This window comes from Panulirus ornatus, chromosome 57 (assembly GCF_036320965.1).
Source record: "Panulirus ornatus isolate Po-2019 chromosome 57, ASM3632096v1, whole genome shotgun sequence".
In the NCBI taxonomy this organism is placed as follows: Eukaryota; Metazoa; Arthropoda; class Malacostraca; order Decapoda; family Palinuridae; genus Panulirus; species Panulirus ornatus.
In genome coordinates, this window is record NC_092280.1 from 24422403 (window position 1) to 24444930 (window position 22528).

General features: G+C 44.5%; 3 protein-coding genes across 3 annotated transcripts in view; 2 read left to right on the forward strand and 1 right to left on the reverse strand.

Annotated features, from left to right (window-relative positions):
• The first annotated feature begins 1664 nt into the window (after positions 1–1664).
• LOC139766299 (uncharacterized) lies at positions 1665–5234 on the forward strand. The gene is made up of 5 exons (XM_071694751.1): positions 1665–1790; positions 2261–3861; positions 4160–4281; positions 4392–4505; positions 4784–5234. The coding sequence occupies exons 1-5, from the start codon at positions 1769–1771 to the stop codon at positions 4998–5000; spliced, it is 2076 nt and encodes a 691-aa protein (XP_071550852.1). The 5' UTR covers positions 1665–1768; the 3' UTR covers positions 5001–5234.
• A 1925-nt stretch (positions 5235–7159) lies between these two features.
• LOC139766300 (uncharacterized) lies at positions 7160–10117 on the reverse strand (the record flags this gene model as incomplete). The annotated part of the gene is made up of 4 exons (XM_071694752.1): positions 7160–7610; positions 7889–8002; positions 8113–8234; positions 8537–10117. Coding segments are annotated over 4 exons (2034 nt in total), but the record flags the coding sequence as incomplete, so codon positions are not given.
• An 8139-nt stretch (positions 10118–18256) lies between these two features.
• Positions 18257–22528, forward strand: part of LOC139766301 (mast cell protease 2-like) — a 16061-nt gene continuing 11789 nt past the window's right edge. The window contains exon 1 of the mRNA XM_071694753.1: positions 18257–18404. The gene's annotated coding sequence lies outside the window, so the exon portion shown is untranslated. The remainder of the gene's footprint in view (positions 18405–22528) is intronic.

Consider the following 22528-nt stretch of genomic DNA (forward strand, 5'->3'; position numbering starts at 1 on the left):
GGTCAGAAACCTTATCCACTGGGACAGTAGTCACCCCTGACGTCTGCTTGTCTCAACGTGACCCCCTCCGGTGAAGTGAACATCTGCTTCTCGTTGACGCCGAAGTGTCCCAACACGATGATCTGCGTCGGGGATTCTCCTATGTACAGAACGGGAAGGAACAAGGAGAAGGAGAAGACTGAACTGAGAATACAAGGATGGAGAGAAAGATGTTTTGAGATGCTGTTGGACTAGATTTGCAGGAGGGGTTTAAAGTGCGACATATATCTCTAGGAGACAGATGCTGGCCTTCAATGTAGAGTATCATAATGAAGCTTTTTGGTCGAGCGATTATATATCTATAGCTCATACAAGTGAATGTGACAAACACAAGGGAAAGGATTTCTCCAATGTCATTATTTTCGCTTCAACAAGTGAAGCTTTTTATAAAAGTTTCTGAAGACATTGCCAACGGTTTACGATCCGTCTTGTTAGGAGTTCGAGGTGATGGCATTCCATAATCTAGTTATAACAAAGTCTTCATCTACTGCATGGAAGAATATTCCAGGCACCTCAGGTGTGTGTGAGGAATAGTGGCATCGTCAGGAGCTGTTTCACGTCCCTCGACCAACTATACTTGACCCTGCAACAGCGCCTCCTTCTCCTTTCTTCTTCTTCTTCAGGAAGGAGGAGAGGTCTCACCTCCTCTTCTCTGAGTCCTCCTCCTCCTCCTCCTCCTCCTCTGACGCTTCTCATGCATTAGGGCTGTGCTACGTGGTGTACAACGACTCGTCTTCGGTGTACGTCGCAAGGAGTATACCGACCAAGAGTCATCCAGACGACCCTCCTCCGCCTCCCGGGGAGGCCACACCTACACCACTAAGTCTTCCCATGTTGTAGGTGTTGGAAGAGCTGGAGCGGGTCAGAGTGTGAGGTGGTCGGACGTTGCACAGTGTTCCAAGCAGGGCCAGACTCCCGTGAGCTGAGACAACACGCCCTTCTCTCTCTCTCTCTCTCTCTCTCTCTCTCTCTCTCTCTCTCTCTCTCTCTCTCTCTCTCTCTCTCTCTCTCTCTCTCTCTCTCTCTCTGTAACCTCCAGTCATGGCTAGGATATTTCAAGAAACTTTAATGGTGGTTTTAGTTGACTATTTTATTTATAATATTTTTTTCCCCGTCACTTGGTGCCACGAAGTTCCGTTATGATCTTAACATTGTTTCCCCATTTATTTATCATCTTAAGTGAGTCTTCAGCCTCGCCAGGGGACTTGTGGAGACACTTTGATTTCAAAGATCCACACCTTCAGTAGGGTCGACTTGTCATAACGACGGGAGAAGGGGTGGTGGTTCCCTTCCCTTCCTCCCTCTTGGGTCGTGTGTTCGAGAGGTTCAAGTTTCTGACCTTACTATCGCGGAGGAGGATTGTGTCACGCTGGAGGAGAAGGTATGGGAAAAGGGACTGAGAGCGGAAGGGAGGGAAAAGGGAAGGTGGGGAGGGGTAGGTCGAGTGTTAATGTTTGTAGGGAAGGTGATTCTAGCTGGACTGCCTGGAATTGGGTATATAAATCACTGTATGAATGTAATGTATACTAGACCTTAATTATTGGCATCAAATACTGACTCTCCATTACCTTGGCAGATCCTTTCGATTTCCTGAGTGTTGACGCCTCACCAGATCAAAACCCATAGGACGTTGAGAAAGACTACTTGGCAACTGGTCACCATCGGCCGATCACTATATAAAGGCAGGTCGCCAGGAGAGGTCGTATACATTCGCCTACCGTTCTCCAAGATGAAGATCTTCCTTCTCCTAGGTAAGGACTTCCCACAGTTCGTCTGGTGACAGTGAAAAATCGATATTCTTCCAGTCTATCGCAAATTTAATACAAAACTGTCGATCGGTGTTTTACCCACGGTGGCTGGGGTTGGGTTCTTGAGACACAGGTGTACCTCAGGGTAGGAAAGCTTCTTATAGACCCACTCTGTTTACGGTATCTAGATACTAGTATGACTTTCGATAGATTTGCTCATATATAAGACCCCATCACACGTCTAGATTGCGCTACACTACACACTTAGTCTCCGCATACATCAATGCAAAAAAAGTACAGGTTTAAGAATGGTCCACTAAATACTTGAAATATATATATATATATATATATATATATATATATATATATATATATATATATATATATATATATATATATATATATATATATATATATATATATATATATATATATATATATATATATATATATATCGAGATTAATCATTTCAGGCTCTCTGTTAGTACTGGCCTCTTGCACCAGGCTAGAAAACCTCCCCGGCCACAGCTATGGCGAGGAATACTTCCAGCGAACACCGAACAATTACCTCGTCCACATTCGGTATGGCACGGAACGCAACCACGGCAGCCTAGGCTACAGCGGTAGCAACACCCGCAGCTCCTTCGGCAGCGACTCCCGCGGGTTCTCCGTCGACCAAGGCCTCACTCACCTCAGCAGCAGCAGCACTAGCCAGCAGGGCCTGAACCTAAACAATGCTCAGTACCAGAGGTACTCAACTCAAGGACGAGTGAACAGCAACAACAATCTACGAGGCCTTCAAGGTCGAAGTGACTTGTCTGTCTTGACCTACCGGGCCAACAGGAACCAGTTCATCCAGGGCCAACAGTCCAACAGGAACCAGTTCATCCAGGGCCAACAGTCCAACAGGAACCAGTTCATCCAGGGCCAACAGTCCAACAGGAACCAGTTCAGCCAGGGTCAACAGTCCAACAGGAACCAGTTCAGCCAGGGCCAACAGTCCAACAGGAACCAGTTCAGCCAGGGCCAACAGTCCAACAGGAACCAGTTCAGCCAAAGCCAACAGTCCAACAGGAACGAATACGACCAAGAACAACAGTTCAATAGGAACCAGTTCCTCCAAGGTCAGCAATCCAACAGGAACCAGTTCTCTCAGCAGAATCAACAGTCCAACAGAAACCAGTTCTCTCAACAGAATCAACAGTTCAACAGGAACCAGTTTTCTACTCAGAATCAACAGACCAACAGGAACCTGTTCTCAAACCGAAACCAGTTTTTGAATAATAACCAACAGTCCAACAGGAACCAGTTCTTCGTCCAGAACCAACAGGCCAGCCAAAACCAGTTTTCCAATCAAAATGAGCAGTCCCTCAATAACCAGGTATCAAGCCAGGGTCAGTACTATGAAGGAAACAATGAAGGCAACAAGCAAGAGTACAGCCTCACCAACACACGATATTCAGCTGCCAACCTTGCCGAAGTAAACGCTGGCGACTTCTCCTCCTTCAGATCTCAGAACCAGCAGGAGAAAGCAAAGTTCCGGTCCAGCCAGAACCAGGCCGGTAGGTTCTTCTTTAACCAAAATCAGGGTAACAATCAGTTCAACTTTGCCCAAAGGAACGACAACAATAGATTCCAAAACCAGGCAAGTAGGAGATTCCGTTTCGACCAGAACCAGGTCAACAACAGGTTCCAATCCAATCAAAATCTGGAGGGAAGTAGGATCCAGTCCTTCCAGAACCAGAGAGATAACAGATTCCAGGCCAGACAGAACCAGAGAAGTCAATTCAATACCCAAAGTCTCGGCTCACAGAACCAGCAGGGACAATCGTCTTCTTTCAGGACTCAAAGTTTTCAACAAGGACTCGCCCGTCAAGACCAACAACAACAACAACAACAACAACAACAACAGCAATTTGACAGTCGCCTCCAGTCCCATAACAACCAGTTCCAACACTCAGGAAATCAGTTCCAGACCTCCAGTCAACAGTTTCATTCCAGCAACAGACAGGCTGCTCACGGATCCCAAAATGCCCTCAGCAGTCAGTTCAGCACCAACCTCCAGACCTCCCAGGTAAACTTGTCATGTCTCAGCCTCTCCAACTCTTAAGTCATTACTGAATGTTATATGACCATAAAAAGCGGCTTCTGACGGTGTAATACATTATAGTGAGAAGCAATACAACTTCATTGTCGCTGCTGGAAAACTAAAAGAACACTTAAGACATAAGTTCTTTGTTCCAGTGAAGTTTAAACGGTAAGTGTGAAGAATATCAATGTACCTTTCACTCTGGCTTACCAATAAGTATAGGATTATCTAATGATAAGATTATAGCATAGGTTAATGATACACTGACACTCTGTCGCCTCAGCTGAAAGAGATCGCTGGTCGTATCGAGAACGATGCTGGCGACAAGGTTCTTGGAGTCTTCCAGACTTTCTCCGTGCCCGCCACAGCCAGCCTGGCTGAGGGACAGATCTCATCCTCCTTCTCGTAAGCATAATAATACATTCTATTTTCATGAGTTACTCTTTCCCATATACCACACCGCTGATGTTCAAAGTCAAATGCTTTATACACAACTAATGTTGATGACGTGACAGGTGCTCAAGCTACGGCCAGGGCTACTTCGCTGACCCTGAGAGCAGCTGCCGTATGTTCCATGTCTGCACCCCAGTCCAGGCCACAGAAGGCCACACCACACAGTACCGCTTCACGTGAGTACCACAACCTCCTCCACCTGCCTTAGTGACCTGCAGACTCGTGTGTACTGTAAAGATACTCTACTCATCATCAGATGTTTCAGTTATCTCTTCTTCTTGATCTTTTAGATCTACATACCTGGTAGTCTGAAGACATTACATGGTCTTGATTGCTTCATTTAAACAGGAATCCAGTTTTGTTGATGATACGATCCCAAAGATTATTGCCAATCATTTGCTGCAGTCAACACTTTTGTGTGTTCTTACTGTGTTGTTGTTGTGTGTTGCGACAGGTTCCGTTGTGGTGAAGGTGAGGAGTTCGACCAACGCACTTTGACCTGCTCCCGCTCCTCCACCTCCTGCAGTAGCGCCTCCTCCCTCTTCAGCAGCAGCAAGGAGAGGTCTCAACACCTCTACTCCGGGTTCTCCTCCTCTGCTGACGTGTCTGCTGATAAAGACACTTGCTACCTAGCGAGCAACAACATCATCACTGGGGTGCGTCGCAAGTAGTGTACGTACGACCCAAGGTTTGACCAGACCCTCTCCTGACGATAGACCCCCACACTGCTTACCCCCGGCTCACGTCTCCACGTCTGCCACCCTCGTCATGAACAAGCATCGCGTGGAAGTACTTGAGTCCCTTGCAAGGCTACGAAAATGAATAGATGAGACCAAGGATTACATGGAACTGTTTGAGTTCCTTAATGTAAGACGAAAATCATGAAATAAAGAGATATGAATATACATGTATCTATATTTACCCTCAGTTATCAGTATCAAGATACATTTATCATAACAAAAGTTGGATTCGTTATCTTCCGTGACACCAGCCTCCTCCACACCCGTTACTGACCTCGCTTAGTAGTGTCATCTTAACCTGGACACAAGATTCAGGAGGTCACTCTCTCTCTCCAGGTGGTGTAATAGGTCCAGGTGACCTATGATTAGTCTGGAGGCTTGACCCCTGTTTAACTTGCCGCCTGGTTACGTCTGCCTGATGTCCTCCAGTCATGAACTGTCCGTAGTTCATGCTACAGAAAAACAATCGATCGTCGCTAGATAACTCATCTCTTTCGAATATAATAACCGAGCAATGGTAATTAATCCTTTCCCGCCCATCAGGCGATATGTGAACGGATATCCTACTGATAAGGAGGTGGATCACAGCGAACAACATTGCCAACGAACTGCAGCTTAGTCGCTGGGTAAGACAAAGACCAGCGCTTTAGTACATTCATATGATCTTTAAATACATATCTGATGACGTAATGCTGGTTTATACTCAATGACCATTGCTTTAATGCAAGCCATTTACATGTTTAGACTGTTTAGTATCAATAAGAAGCATGAAGCACGTAGATGTCTCAGCAACGTAGATGTCTTGATGTCTCAGCACTTAGATGTCTCAGCTACGTAGATGTCTCGATGCCTCAGCACGTTGATGTCTCAGCTACGTAGATGTCTTGATGTCTCAGCACATAGATGTCTCAGCTACGTAGATGTCTTGATGTCTCAGCTCTGACGCTGAGTCCATCATTTTTTGGAATAGTATCTTAGCTACGGGTCACAGATGGGTGAGGGACATCACCTCACACGTCCTCGTGTTGCCCTTCTTCACTCTCGCTCTCTAGCTCCAACCCGTGACGCCATTCTGCTTGAGACTCAGTAGAATTTAGTGTCGCTCACGACAAAAAAAAAAGAAAATCTAGCTTTATCTATTATCAATGATAAAGGAAATGTGGATGTAGATGAACCCAGATTTCAGTCATCGAATGCGATCTCTCATATGACCAAACATATCTACTTTGAAGCAGTGCACTTTGATTACACCAAGAAGCATTTACAGCATATTGTATCAACTGGTTGTCTTCTGTTTTCTATTGGGAGTGTCAGTATGCATTCTATAAAGTCCCACACTCAAGATTAGTGGCAGATTCTGTAGTTTTCGTAGTTAGAAAACTGATTAACTGGTTCACGTACACAAAGGACAGCGATTACTGGTTCAAGCCTTCGAAAGAATCAAGGCTTCCCAGCACCATTCCCCTTCCGGAGACAATCATGTTTATATCTTAGGACGATCAAGCATGGGTCTAGATCGCGGTATTTGAGTAAGGAGACAGTGTTCATGACATGCTCGAAGATCGGGTAGGTGATGTTCCTTGCCTGTCTGAGCTCGTGGCAAAGAAATCATTCTAATATGACGGGCTTAATGGGTAGTACGTAATAGTGTGCAGGTAGCCATCCACCAGGGAGGTATATATATATATATATATATATATATATATATATATATATATATATATATATATATATATATATATACATATCGGGGGGGAGGGGGTTTAATGACGGCTGTGTAGTGAGCCAGCACTTCAGTGGCTGTCAAGTTGCACTCCTCTGACCCAGGGTGGCTGTGTTTTCTTTCTACCTCACCCACACATGGGATATTAGCGTTCTGTTCGCTAGCATACAAGTATTCTTTGTGGTGTATAACCCATGACAAAAATTGAGTCATTTTTCGTAACTCTAGATTTCCCTGCGGTGAGCACTATGCGCTTAGCCTTGCCTGTTGCAAAATGGTAGGAGCCATAGGCAAATAACAGAAGCCAAACTCTCTTATAATATAATGTATCTTGATACTGATAACTGAGGGTAAATATAGATACATGTATATTCATATCTCTTTATTTCATGATTTTCGTCTTACATTAAGGAACTCAAACAGTTCCATGTAATCCTTGGTCTCATCTATTCATTTACGTAGCCTTGCAAGGGACTCAAGTACTTCCACGCGATGCTTGTTCATGACGAGGGTGGCAGACGTGGAGACGTGAGCCGGGGGTAAGCAGTGTGGGGGTCTATCGTCAGGAGAGGGTCTGGTCAAACCTTGGGTCGTACGTACACTACTTGCGACGCACCCCAGTGATGATGTTGTTGCTCGCTAGGTAGCAAGTGCCTTTATCAGCAGACACGTCAGCAGAGGAGGAGAACCCGGAGTAGAGGTGTTGAGACCTCTCCTTGCTGCTGCTGAAGAGGGAGGAGGCGCTACTGCAGGAGGTGGAGGAGCGGGAGCAGGTCAAAGTGCGTTGGTCGAACTCCTCACCTTCACCACAACGGAACCTGTCGCAACACACAACAACAACACAATAAGAACACACAAAAGTGTTGACTGCAGCAAATGATTGGCAATAATCTTTGGGATCGTATCATCAACAAAACTGGATTCCTGTTTAAATGAAGCAATCAAGACCATGTAATGTCTTCAAACTACCAGGTATGTAGTTCTAAAAGATCAAGAAGAAGAGATAACTGAAACATCTGATGATGAGTAGAGTATCTTTACAGTACACACGAGTCTGCAGGTCACTAAGGCAGGTGGAGGAGGTTGTGGTACTCACGTGAAGCGGTACTGTGTGGTGTGCCCTTCTGTGGCCTGGACTGGGGTGCAGACATGGAACATGCGGCAGCTGCTCTCAGGGTCAGCGAAGTAGCCCTGGCCGTAGCTTGAGCACCTGTCACGTCATCAACATTAGTTGTGTATAAAGCAATTTACTTTGAACATCAGCGATGTGGTATATGGGAAAGAGTAACTCATGAAAATAGAATGTATTATTATGCTTACGAGAAGGAGGATGAGATCTGTCCCTCAGCCAGGCTGGCTGTGGCGGGCACGGAGAAAGTCTGGAAGACTCCAAGAACCTTGTCGCCAGCATCGTTCTCGATACGACCAGCGATCTCTTTCAGCTGAGGCGACAGAGTGTCAGTGTATCATAAACGTATGCTATAATCTTATCATTAGATAATCCTATACTTATTGGTAAGCCAGAGTGAAAGGTACATTGATATTCTTCACACTTACAGTTTGAACTTACTTCACTGGAACAAAGAACTTATGTCTTAAGTGTTCTTTTAGTTTTCCAGCAACGACTGTGAAGTTGTATTGCTTCTCACTATAATGTATTACACCGTCAGAAGCCGCTTTTTATGGTCATATAACATTCAGTAATGACTTAAGAGTTGGAGAGGCTGAGACATGACAAGTTTACCTGGGAGGTCTGGAGGTTGGTGCTGAACTGACTGCTGAGGGCATTTTGGGATCCGTGAGCAGCCTGCCTGTTGCTGGAATGAAACTGTTGACTGGAGGTCTGGAACTGATTTCCTGAGTGTTGGAACTGGTTGTTATGGGACTGGAGGCGACTGTCAAATTGCTGTTGTTGTTGTTGTTGTTGTTGTTGTTGTTGGTCTTGACGGGCGAGTCCTTGTTGAAAACCTTGAGTCCTGAAAGAAGACGATTGTCCCTGCTGGTTCTGTGAGCCGAAACTTTGGGTATTGAATTGACTTCTCTGGTTCTGTCTGGCCTGAAATCTGCTATCTCTCTGGTTCTGGAAGGACTGGATCCTACTTCCGTCCAGATTTTGATTGGATTGGAACCTGTTGTTGACCTGGTTCTGGTCGAAACGGAATCTCCTACTTGCCTGGTTTTGGAATCTATTGTTGTCGTTCTTTTGGGCAAAGTTGAACTGATTGTTACCCTGGTTTTGGTTAAAGAAGAACCTACCGGCTTGGTTCTGGCTGGACCGGAACTGAGCGTTCTGCTGCTGGCTCTGGTATCTGATGGGGGACAAGACGTCAGCCTTCACCACAACATAACTAGGAGATGTAAGTCTGTTGTTGCTGAAGCCGTATCGCTGAGAATATTGGCCCTGCCTGGAGAACTGGTTGTTGAAGTTGGACTGCTGCTGCTGCTGTCGGTTCTGGGTCAAGAATTGGTTTTGGTTGGCTCGTCGTTGGCCCTGGATGGAGTACTGATTCCTGGCGAACTGTTGGTTGTTATTGGAAAACTGGTTGCGGTTAGACTGCTGGTTCTGGGCGGAGAAAATGTTCCTGTTGGACTGTTCATTCTGGAAAGAGAACTGGTTCCTGTTGGATTGTTGGTTCTGACCGCCGAAGAATTGATTCCTGTTGACCTGCTGACCTTGGAGGAACTGGTTCCTGTTGAACTGCTGCGATTGGCTGAACTGGTTCCTGTTGGACTGTTGGCCCTGGCTGAACTGGTTCCTGTTGGACTGTTGGACCTGGCTGAACTGGTTCCTGTTGAACTGCTGGCCCTGGTTGAACTGGTTCCTGTTGGACTGTTGGCCCTGGATGAACTGGTTCCTGTTGAACTGCTGGCCCTGGCTGAACTGGTTCCTGTTGAACTGCTGGCCCTGGTTGAACTGGTTCCTGTTGTCTTGTTGGGTCTGGACAGACAAGTCACTTCGACCTTGAAGGCCTCGTAGATTGTTGCTGTTCACTCGTCCTTGAGTTGAGTACCTCTGGTACTGAGCATTGTTTAGGTTCAGGCCCTGCTGGCTAGTGCTGCTGCTGCTGAGGCGACTGAGGCCTTGGTCGACGGAGAACCCGCGGGAGTCGCTGCCGAAGGAGCTGCGGGTGTTGCTACCGCCGTACCCTAAGAGGAAGTCGTTGCTACGACTGCGTTCCGTGCCGTACCGAATGTGGACGAGATTGTTGTTTGGCGTGCGCTGAAGGTACTGTTCCCCGTGGCTGTGGCCGGGGAGGTTGTCCAATCTTGAGCCAGAGGCAAGCACGAGCAAAGAGCCTAGAAGAATGACCGAGTTTTCATTTAGCGTTTACAGGAATGAAGGCGATATCTCCACAGTACAATGCAAATGGTATATGGTACATATTGCGTATATAGTTCTATATGAAGTTATATCTATAGGCTATAAGCAATGAAGTATGTACTGGATCGACGCCCTTGGGGTAGATCAGCGTCTGTAGGAACCAGCCCAAAGAACTCGCTCTCTACACTCAGTCTACTGTCTTCGTCACACGGAGTTGACGAATCACAAACGAAATCTATGGTAGATTCCATTATATCTATTGTGTAGATGATGATAAAATACGATAGATTCCATATCTATTGTGTAGATAATGATGATATACGGTAGATTCCATTATATCTATTGTGTAGATGATTATTCGAAAACTCTTGTGAATCTGAATTCGGAATTTTGACAATATAAGGTAATTCGTAGTAAGCATACAATGATCTTATAGATACGATGAAACGCCCCATCTACGTGATTCAGTGAAAGTGAAGCTGTGTTTCAGATTAGGCTGCAAAATGAAACTTTCCTTCTTTGTTCATCGGATGTTTCAACAACTTTAATACCATTTGCGGTTGAGATGGGAAGTCCATTTAAAGAATATATAATCCATGGCATTGTGCGTATACTTTCGTAGAATTCAATCTACATGTTCTAAAGTTTGCTCCTGAAAGGTAGCAAATTATCATTTCTATCAAGAATTTATCTCGACACCGCAGGAGTAAAGCACTTTGATAATGATTATACATACATATTATACAGCAGCAGATAATCTGATTGTAATATTGTTATTAATATTTCCAGTGTAATTCACCACGTAATCTGTACTGTATTTACTGATAATTCAAGTGAATAAAAATAATTCACTTTAAACAAAGAATAATAGAAAATTAACTCATCAATACGATCAACTGGACAGAAAGGAGTACGGTAGTAAAACTGAGGTAAAGAAATGATTGTATCAGTTACTACGAAGGAAATCTCAAGGATCTAACCCTTAAATATCTTCATATCTAAGTACAGTTGAAACCTTTCCCAATTCTGAAACCCTTTTTGGAAAATGGCCTCGCACGCCTCTCTCCTGTTAGCCACAATCGTCCTAGCAGTTCGCCTCTCTCTTGGATCAGGTATGGTGAAGAAAACTTTATCATCACTCATGATGGTTGAGGTGAGGGACGCATCAGTGTATGGTGATGAGTAAGGAGGAATAGTAGTTTCTCAGACCTGGATGTATACATATGTATACCATCATTCGGCTCGTCTGAGAGAAAACGTATTATGTATGTACCAGGCATCTATCAGGTACAGTGATTTGTCGTAGCGTAATTATGATATTCTTCTCGTGTTTGTTGGCAATATCTTCGTCTGAGGTGCTGCGCATGGCGGCAACTGACAAGACACATATTGAGTGACAACTCCTCACGTTTTCTTAGTTACCAACCGTAACCATAATAATCAATAAAGTGTCTCTGTCAATTACTTACTGACTTTTTTGGGGGAAAAGAAAACGGTCATTGGTTAGCTAAGATAGGTAAAGTCGTCGATGGCCTTTGACGAAGAATATTCAAGATTTATCGCTAGGGAATTAATGAGGACTGTGGATCGTGTGATGTCTACCGGAAACAAATGGACTAATTCATGCAAAAAGTGTCCCAGGACTGCTGGGGCGGGCGAGAAGTCCTTACCTAAGAGGAGGAAGACCTTCATCTTGAAGAACAGTGGGCGAATGTGCACAACCTATCCGGGCGACCTGCCTTTATATAGGGATCATCTGGTGACCAGTTGCCAAGTAGCCTTTTCTCAACGTCTGTTGGTTTGAGATCTGGTAAGGCGTCGACACTCACGTTAATCAAAGGCCATCATTATGGCCAGTCGGGAAACGCATCGTCTACCAAGACACTTTTAAACCTCGAGTACATACCGCTTGTACTTCGTCCCACTAGGGAATGGGGTTCATTGAGTGAATGTCATTTCATGGGAGTAGCAAACTTCGAGTCAACCAACCAGTCTGGCGACATTCACTCTCCATAGAGTCCTCCTCAGACACCCCCATACACCCTCAGCCCCTTCCCTCTTCCCTACCCTTGCCAACCGTGGCACTATACGCCTGCCCAGCACAAGGCCAGAAATTTGACCCACTGGATTAAACAACTCGAAACCCCTTTTTATTAACTTGATCCCTCAATCAAAAGGATAAACCGGATTTCGATGCCATATTGTTCCCATGTGTGTGTCTGTGTGCTGATTTTGTTTCTTTGTTGTGTTTGGATGTATGTTCGAGATAGTAGGGTAAAGTATCGTAATAGAACCTCTGATCTACTTATCATTCACTCGCAACAAGTGAGTTAAGAGTGACAGACGATGAATGACAGTTTCGAAAGATATTTTACAACATCAAGACGATCACTAAACTGTCTAAAGAGATTGCTAAATGGTTGAAGGGCCTCCTTTCTCTGACAAAAAAAAAAAAGATAGGGTTGGGTGTCCATTTCACCTTCAGCTCTGTTTCCCACTTTGATGATCTGTTTGGTGAATACATTGTGACATCAACCCACTTGCCTGTTATATAACTCTACTGTTTGTTGATAAAGGTGTTGATGCTACCTGTCGTGTATGTCACGTTCGTACAGTTACTATGGAGTGATGATGATGTACCTGATGGTGTTCTCCAGCTAACCTTAAAGACAAACGAATTAGATCCCAGTGACTCGACCTTAACTTATTTGGTAAAGAGAAATATGTATTGACAAACGCATGCAAAAAGAAAAAAATCTTCGAAGGCTTCAGCAATTTTAAATCTGATTCCACTCTTTGCACTTAATACAGACTCATGGGCCAACATTTTACTTCGGATGAGACGGAAGTGCATTTTTTCTTCTTCAACAGGATTCTTCACACGTGGAATGATTTACCAGACGAGGGAAGTTGAGTGGAACGCCATAAACACGTTCAAAGATCCACATGGGAGATCCCGAACTTCGTTCTATACCAGACGAGGGAAGTTGAGTGGAACGCCATAAACACGTTCAAAGATCCACATGGGAGATCCCGAACTTCGTTCTACATCTGCAATCGTGAGTTCGAGTCCAGTATACGCGGGTCTTGGCTCAACAAGAGGACGTATGCTTGAGGTACGTCATTTCATCCCATGTCAGGATGGCCTTGAAATAATCCACTGTTGCTTTAATAATAACATGAGAACATTGAACTCAGTTTGAAAGAGTCACGCCTCACTTTAGAAAAATAGGAAATAATTTTCAGTGCTTCTGAACACAGGGTGTAATGTTGTCTTGTATTATTTCTATAAGTTCAAAGTTTTAAGTAAAATATATATATATATATATATATATATATATATATATATATATATATATATATATATATATATATATATTTATTATTCTTTTATTTTGCTTTGTCGCTGTCTCACGCGTTTGCGAGGTAGCGCAAGGAAACAGACGAAAGAAATGGCCCAACCCACCCCCATACACATGTATATACATACACGTCCACACACGCAAATATGCATACCTATACATCTCAATGTACACATATATATATGTACACACACAGAAATATACATATATACACATGTACATAATTCATACTGTCTGCCTTTATTCATTTCCATCGCCACCTCGCCACACATGGAATAACATCCCCCTCCCCCCCTCATGTGTGCGAGGTAGCGCTAGGAAAAGACAACAGAGGCCCTATTCGTTCACACTCAGTCCCCAGCTGCCACGTAATAATGCCCGAAACCACAGCTCCCCCTCCACATCCAGGCCCCACACAACTTTCCATGGTTTACCCCAGACGCTTCACATGCCCTGATTCAATCCATTGACAGCACGTCGACCCCGGTATACCACATCGATCCAATTCACTCTATTCCTTGCCCGCCTTTCACCCTCCTGCATGTTCAGGCCCCGATCACTCAAAATCTTTTTCACTCCATCTTTCCACCTCCAATTTGGTCTCCCACTTCTCCTCGTTCCCTCCACCTCCGACACATATATCCTCTTGGTCAATCTTTCCTCACTCATTCTCTCTATGTGCCCAAACCATTTCAAAACACCCTCCTCTGCTCTCTCAACCACGCTCGTTTTATTTCCACACATCTCTCTTACCCTTACATTACTTACTCGATCAAACCACCTCACACCACACATTGTCCTCAAACATCTCATTTCCAGCACATCCACCCTCCTGCGCACAGCTCTATCCATAGCCCACGCCTCGCAACCATACAGCATTGTTGGAACCACTATTCCTTCAAACATACCCAATTTGTGTGTGTATATATATGTATATATATATATATACTTGCATGCCTTCATCCATTCTCAGCTCCACCCCGCCCCACAGGAAGCAACATCGCTACCCCCTCCTTCAGTGAGGTAGCGCCAGAAAAACAGACAACAAAGGCCACATTCGTTCACACTCAGTCTCCAGCTGTCATGTGTAATGCACCGAAACCACAACTCGCTATCCATAACCATATATATTTCAAAAGTGGAGGGAGCAAAGAAGACGGAGAGACCAAATTATAGATGGAAGGATGGAGTGAAAAAGATTTTCAGCGATCGTGTTCTGATCATGCAAGGGAGCGAAAGACATGCACAAGATAGAGTGAATTGGAGCGATGTGCTACACAAGGGGTTAGCGTCCTGGGATAAACCATGGAAAGGTCTGTGGGGCCTGGATGTGGAAATGGAGCTGTGGTTTCGGTGCATTACACATGACAGCTGGAGACTGAGTGTGAACGAATGTAACCTTTGTTGTCTGCTTTTATAGCGCTACCTGGCTGAAGCACGGGGGGTAGCAATGCTGTTTCCTGTGGGGCGGGGTGGCGACAGGAATGGATGAAAGCAAGCAAGTATGAATATGTACATGTGTATATACGTATATGTCAGTGTACGTGTATGTATATGTATATGTGTATATGTTGATAAGTATATGCATTTTTACGTATATCTGCGTGTATGGGCGTTTTTTATATATGTGTATATGAGTGGATGGGCCATTTTTCGTCTGTTTCCTGGCGCTACCTCGCATGAAACAAAAGTTCTTTACACATTTTCGAAGAAGTTCCTCACTTCGTTTTCCATTAGACCGTTTGTAATCGTTTTCCTATTCTTCCATCTTTCGAGGAACTGTTCGCTTTTGACGTCATGAAAACCGGTAAAAAAGTTAAATGATTGTGATTCTTGCTTCTTGCCTTGTGTGTGTGTGTGTGTGTGTGTGTGTGTGTGTTTGCGGATTCCCAAAGACGTTCGTTTAGATTGTATGGAAGGGAAGTGGGTGGTCGGTGGGTTGCGAGCGATTCTTACTGAGATAAGAAGAAAGAATTTCTGTCTCTCTTAGAGGTCTGGAGGAAGGGTTGTTGAGACAGACCCTAAGGGAAAAACGTGTGTGCGAAAAAGAAAAGAGGATTTGATGAAAAAAAAAAGAAAAGTGGCCCATACCCCGAACTGTTTTCTTTTCCTCGTGTGGTAGGTAGGTAGGTACGTACGTACGTACGTAAGTAGGTAGGTAAGTATGTAGGTAGGTAGGCAAGTAGGTTAGTAGGTAGGTAGGTAGGTAGGTAGGTAGGTGAGTTAGTAGGTAGATTAGTAGGTAGGTAGGTTAGTAGGTAGGTAGATAGGTAGGTAGGTTATTAGGTAGATTAGTAGGTAGGTAGGTAGGTAGGTAGGTACGTACGTACGCACGTACGCACGTACGTAAGTAGGTAGGTAAGTATGTAGGTAGGTAGGCAAGTAGGTTAGTAGGTAGGTAGGTAGGTAGGTAGGTAGGTAGGTGAGTTAGTAGGTAGATTAGTAGGTAGGTAGGTTAGTAGGTAGGTAGATAGGTAGGTAGGTTATTAGGTAGATTAGTGGGTAGGTAGGTAGGTTCGTAGTAGGCTAGTAGGTAAGTAGGTAGGTAGGTATGTTATTAGGTAGGTAAGTAGGTAGGTAGGTATGTTAGTAGGTAGGTAGATAGGTAGGTAGGTATGTTAGTAGGTAGGTAGGTAGGTAGGTAGGTAGGTAGGTAGGTGAGTTAGTAGGTAGATTAGTAGGTAGGTAGGTTAGTAGGTAGGTTAGTAGGTAGATTAGTAGGTAGGTAGGTAGGTTCGTAGTAGGCTAGTAGGTAAGTAGGTAGGTAGGTATGTTATTAGGTAGGTAAGTAGGTAGGTAGGTATGTTAGTAGGTAGGTAGATAGGTAGGTAGGTATGTTAGTAGGTAGGTAGGTAGGTAGGTAGGTAAGAAAGTATCTGTGGGAAAGACTAGATTCCCCCACGCCTCCCCCACGCCTCGCCCCGCCTCTGTCCCGGGAGACCAAATGTCAAAGGTCTTGGTGTGAAGCAAGCCTCAGACACACGCCCGGGGTGGCGTGGGTGGGTTGAATCCCATCATGAAACGCCAAAGATTTCTAAAATTGCCTAAAATTCCCACAAATGGAGTTCACAACTTCAAACAAACAAACAGACAAAAGAAAACTTCATTTGTTCTGAAGTTATGAGCGGGATACTCAGGTTTTTCCATTCTATATTTTTTTATATCTTTATTTTCTTTCTTTTTTTACATAGATCATTGTAGGAAAATATTTAATGAGTTCTTGCTTCCTGCAGACGCTGCCACAACTGCCAAAGACAATATTCTTTTCTGCTCAAGATATGGATCCCCCACCAGTGTAGAACTCCCTCCCCGTACAGTACAAGAGATGGGGTCCCACGAGTGTAGAACTCCCTCCCCGTACAGTACAAGAGATGGGGTCCCACCAGTGTAGAACTCCCTCCCCGTACAGTACAAGAGATGGGGTCCCACCAGTGTAGAACTCCCTTCCCGCGCAGTACAAGAGATGGGGTCCCACCAGTGTAGAACTCCCTCCCCGCACAGTACAAGAGATGGGGTCCCACCAGTGTAGAACTCCCTCCCCGCACAGTTCAAGAGATGGGGGCCCCACCAGTGTAGAACTCCCTCCCCGCACAGTACAAGAGATGGGGTCCCACCGGTGTAGAACTCCCTCCCCGCACAGTACAAGAGATGGGGGCCCACCAGTGTAGAACTCCCTCCCCGCATAGTACAAGAGATGGGGCCCCACCAGTGTAGAACTCCCTCCTCGTACAGTACAAGAGATGGGGTCCCACCAGTGTAGAACTCACTCCCCGTACAGTACAAATAGGCACCCCGTTTTCTCAGGCATTTCCCAGACTTTCTTAACAATTTTTTCTTTTCTTTTTTTGTGTGTGTATAGTTCCCTCTGTGATGTTTTGATATTAGTGAAGAGGTGGCAATCAAAATGTATGTTCGTGATTTACTAACCCTTAAAGTGGAATGATTATTCTGGGTTCAACCTGGGACAGTAGGCCATCTTCATCCGCCACAGAAAACGGAATTACCCACCAGGTTTCCCACCACATATAACACTATGGCATCACCTCAGCCTATATTTTTCTTTCTAACCATTTCTCTAAGTTGTGTGTTAGTCATTTCAGAGGTTCTGTTACACTAATTACATTCAGTACTTCATTCGTCTATATTGGATATATCTTCACAAACTTCATGTTTTAAGACTAATACTATATTTAATGTTATATGACATTTTTCAGTTTTCAGAAACACCCTCCCATCTCAACCACTCGTCAAAGACAATGCATAGTCCAATCTCTAACTACCTTGTTCTCTTGTATATAGATATGATTTTCAATAGCTACTACATCTGTTTGATCCACCATACATAAGTGAAAACGAAGTGAAGAGTGATAATCTAAGGACAGATTCGAAGTGGACAGTTATGGTATCAAAAGCTTCTGAATCAAACTCTAATCTTAGGAAGGTATGTAGGATACGAAACGACTTGTTCAAAGCCAACAAAAGCTAGCTATAATGGCAATTGAGCACATGTAAAAAGAATTTACCTACTGATACATGCCATGGAATAACATTCTTCGTCTTATATACCTTCAAAATACTTAAGATAAACGAAGATTCATATATATATATTTTCACAAAACCTCATTCACTCACACAAGTTATATAATACACAAAACACTGAAGAAAGAGAGTTATCATTTCGTTCATTCGTCTTCTTGTAAACAAACCTCAGAAGATGACCGGCAACTGAAACAGGAATAAATGCCAGATGTTGCCATTTGCCTCATCACCTGAGGCAAAGAAGGTCAGTAATACCAGTGTTCGCTTCGAACTTGAGGTGCGCACAAGAAGTTTTGCCGACTTCGTGTACTACGGGCATTAAACCTTTTTTTTTCATACATGAACGTCAGCACTCCAGACGAGATTATCCACTTATCATAAATGACGAGGTGAGTGGGTTATGTGATCGTTTGAACATCAGCGATGTGAAATACGTTGTTAGAAGTTTGATTATATATTTTTTTTGAACCAACTTGTTTTCGTGGGGGGGAAGGGGGGGTTATCCTAGCTGTTAGAACAATTTGCTGTGAGTCCTGCCATGTTTTGTGGTCAAGGCGACCCGGATGTGTACAGGGTGTGTTTTGGTGGATCGTATAGTGTATCTTTGCTGGGCCTTACGTGTAGTGAAGTTTGAGTGTGTGTGTGTGTGTGTGTGTGAGTGTGTCCATTGACCCAATAAGGTGGTTGTCTGATGCTCTGTGGCTGAGCTTGGTACATGGTCAACGCTGGCTGGGTGTTCGTCGTGTGCTGCGTAGGGTGTCGTGGTGTACCTTGCCTAGGTGTCTAAGGTGTAGTGATGTACCGTGGCTAGGGGCCTAAGGGTGTAGTAGTGTACCGTGGCTAGGGGCCTAAGGGTGTAGTAGTGTACCGTGGCTAGGGGTCGAAGGGTGTAGTAGTGTACCGTGGCTAGGGGCCTAGGGTGTAGTAGTGTACCGTGGCTAGGGGTCTAGGGTGTGGTAGTGTACCGTGGCTAGGGGCCTAGGGTGTAGTAGTGTACCGTGGCTAGGGGCCTAGGGTGTAGTAGTGTACCGTGGCTAGGGGTCTAGGGTGTGGTAGTGTACCGTGGCTAGGGGCCTAGGGTGTAGTAGTGTACCGTGGCTAGGGGCCTAAGGGTGTAGTAGTGTACCGTGGCTAGGGGTCTAGGGTGTGGTAGTGTACCGTGGCTAGGGGCCTAGGGTGTAGTAGTGTACCGTGGCTAGGGGCCTAAGGGTGTAGTAGTGTACCGTGGCTAGGGGCCTAGGGTGTAGTAGTGTACCGTGGCTAGGGGCCTAGGGTGTAGTAGTGTACCGTGGCTAGGGGTCTAGGGTGTGGTAGTGTACCGTGGCTAGGGGCCTAGGGTGTAGTAGTGTACCGTGGCTAGGGGCCTAAGGGTGTAGTAGTGTACCGTGGCTAGGAATCTAGGGTGTAACACGTCTAGATGGGTGGTTATGTGGCTTGTTGTCAAGTGTTGTTGTCCAATAGCCTCGTGTTGTATTGACTTCAACGACATAATTGCATAGTGTGAAACGTTAGGCAAATGTGGTGCGTCCTGGCTGCTTATTTTTTTGCATTAGACTAGCATATCAGGAGGTATAGCCTGACATACCCTGTGGTATAACCTGGCTGGATGTTAGTAAAATGATGGAACCCACGACTTTGAGATATGCTTACGTGTAACACACACACACACACACACACACACACACACACAGTTTATAAACCTGGTTCATGACGTCAACAAGGGTAAAGGGGGGGAATATTTCTTAGAACGACCAGAGAGATATAACAACCAAAGACCATAATACATATCAAGATGCCTGCTGGAAAATGTCGTAGAAGTTCTACTACAAATGTAAGTGTTGTAACGTAATAGTATACACAGAGTGAGGACACTTTTAATATGTCTAGAAAGACATGTTAAGAACACATTTCAAGTAGGTAAATATCTAATCTACCTATCTATGTATCTATCTACCTGTCTGTGCACCTATCTATCTGTGTGTGTGTGTGTGTGTCTGTGTGTGTGTGTATTTCCGGACTGTGCTCAAGGTCACGCCGCAAGTGAAGAGACGCCTTTGGCGAGGCTTGTATAAACAAAGTATAATCAAATGAGCTTTTTCTCTCCCTCTAAAGGAGTCTACATTCCCCTGTTACTGGAAGAAGCGCAGCCTTGGAACTTCCTCAGGACTAAAACGAAAAAGTATGGCCGGCATTATTTCATTCCCTAGTGGACAAAACCCGTAAACGCCCACTGTGCGACCCATTTTTTTTTTTTTTAAAGGCCATAGACTTTTAAGATATAGAAAATGGAAAAATAGCGACCTACCGTCACATTCCCCCGTACCCACGCGCGCCCTCCGGGAGAGAGAGAGAGAGAGAGAGAGAGAGAGAGAGAGAGAGAGAGCAGACCGAGGTTCGGAGGGACTTGTTGCGTCTCTCATTAGATATGCGACGCGCGACGCCCGTCATTTGTTTATACGCCATGGCGTCGGTCAGCTTTTGTTTCGCTCAAAATACCTCTTACGTTTACTCGTGTGTGTGTGTGTGTGTGTGTGTGTGTGTGTGTGTGTGCGTGCAGATGTTACTGGCCTCCTACTCCACATGCCTGAGGTCATCTTCTGTGAGGTTGTTTCATTGTCCAAATGGATGATGAAGGATCCTTTTCTGTACGAAGGAGTCTGTCCTATCCCTGCTACTGCGTGGTGCGCTTCCTCAGAGCTGCAGGAGCCTCATAAGAAATGATCCTGGTATTGGATGATAATGATAATGATAATGATGATAATGATATATCATAAGGATTGGCGCTTCTGAAGGTGCTGGTTGGTTAGTTGGTTGATGGGTCAGTTGGTTGGATGGTTAATTGGATGGTTGATGGGTTAGTTGGTTGGTTGGATGGTTAATTGGATGGTTGATTGGTTAGTTGGTTTGATGGTTAGTTGGTTGGTTGGATGGTTCGTTGGATGGTTGATTGGTTAGTTGGTTGTATGGTTAGTTGGATGGTTGATTGGGTAGTTGGCTAGATGGCTAGTTGGTTGGTTGGTTAGTTGGATGGTTGATTGGTTAGTTGGTTGGATGGTTAGTTGGTTGGTTGGTCTTCAGACGTATCAACTGCCAGGGTCATTAAAAGGCTCGTTACAACATAAGTTACAAGATCCACCAACCGAAAAAAAAATTATCTTTCAACCCACCTTCTCCATCAACCCACCTTCTCCATGTGCTGAAGGTGATTCTAAGGACGACACATATACGCACTGTCACTATGTACGTGGCCCGTGGTCGAGAGAGAGAGAGAGAGAGAGAGAGAGAGAGAGAGAGAGAGAGAGAGAGAGAGAGAGAGAGAATAAATCATGTCTATTTACGACACCCGAATGGGGAAGGGCGATATATCTGCGCATCATAGTGGCGTTTTGAACAGTCGTTGGATAATTCAGTCATGAAGGCATACATCACCACTTTGTCCAAATTCATTTAACAGTTTTAAGGTGATATTTAAAGTTCTTAAGAATTTGGTAAATGATATCACTTGATCCTAGTACATTAGTATTATTTACATATGTATATATATAGCATTTGAGTATGATTATTTGGAGACCTGGTTTACTAAATTGGGTCATGAGTGAGATAGATATGAGATCTATTTTGTTGAATAGCAAGTGTTTTGAGTGGTTGGCGAATACGTTTGATCACCAGACACTCGCCCCACCTCAAGGCCTGCATCACCCAACCTGTTCCTCTTTGCTGTTTGGAGAAGCATTTTGATCTGTAGACTTCACGTATGTGATACTTGTGTATACGTAGGTACATGTGTGTGTGTGTGTGTGAGTGTGTGTGTGTGTGTGTGTGTGTGTGTGTGTGTGTGTACACCAGAAGACCCCCCCATAACTAATATATGAAAGACAAAGCCTAGTACTATGAAAGGTATTATTAGGTCTTACTCACATGTTTACAAACCAGACAACCATTCTCTATGAACATTCCAACAGCCAAGTTAAGTCTTTCTTGTATTTGGCCAGATCTATACACTATCCTTTTCCTTATCCCAGTATACTAATAAGACCTTTGTGATACTTGTTGTTTCCGTATCATAGAAGAAAAAAAGAGTAGGTGGATCATAGTTAACGACCCAGTATGACTGTAAATAATTCGGTCATTAGCCTTCCTCCTCCATCAGATATGTCCTCTTCTGATATCATTACAATCTCTACATTTTCTTTACCATACACCGTGTTCTATCCTCTTCAACACATACTGCAAATTTCCCAGGAATACTCAACAAACATATACCTCTGTAATTTGGACACACCCCCTTTTTGCCTTTGTACAGTGGGATTCATGCATGCATTCCGCCAATCCTCAGGCACTTCACCATAGGACCATACACCCACTGTATAGCCTTACCAACCAGCCAACAAACACGGAGTTCGATGTAGAGAAACATATACAAGCTCTTCGTTCATATCAGGATCACCGCACCGGGAAGGTCTTCAGAACGGTTTAAATACTTTATATTAGTAGTGGATCATCTCCCAGCGTC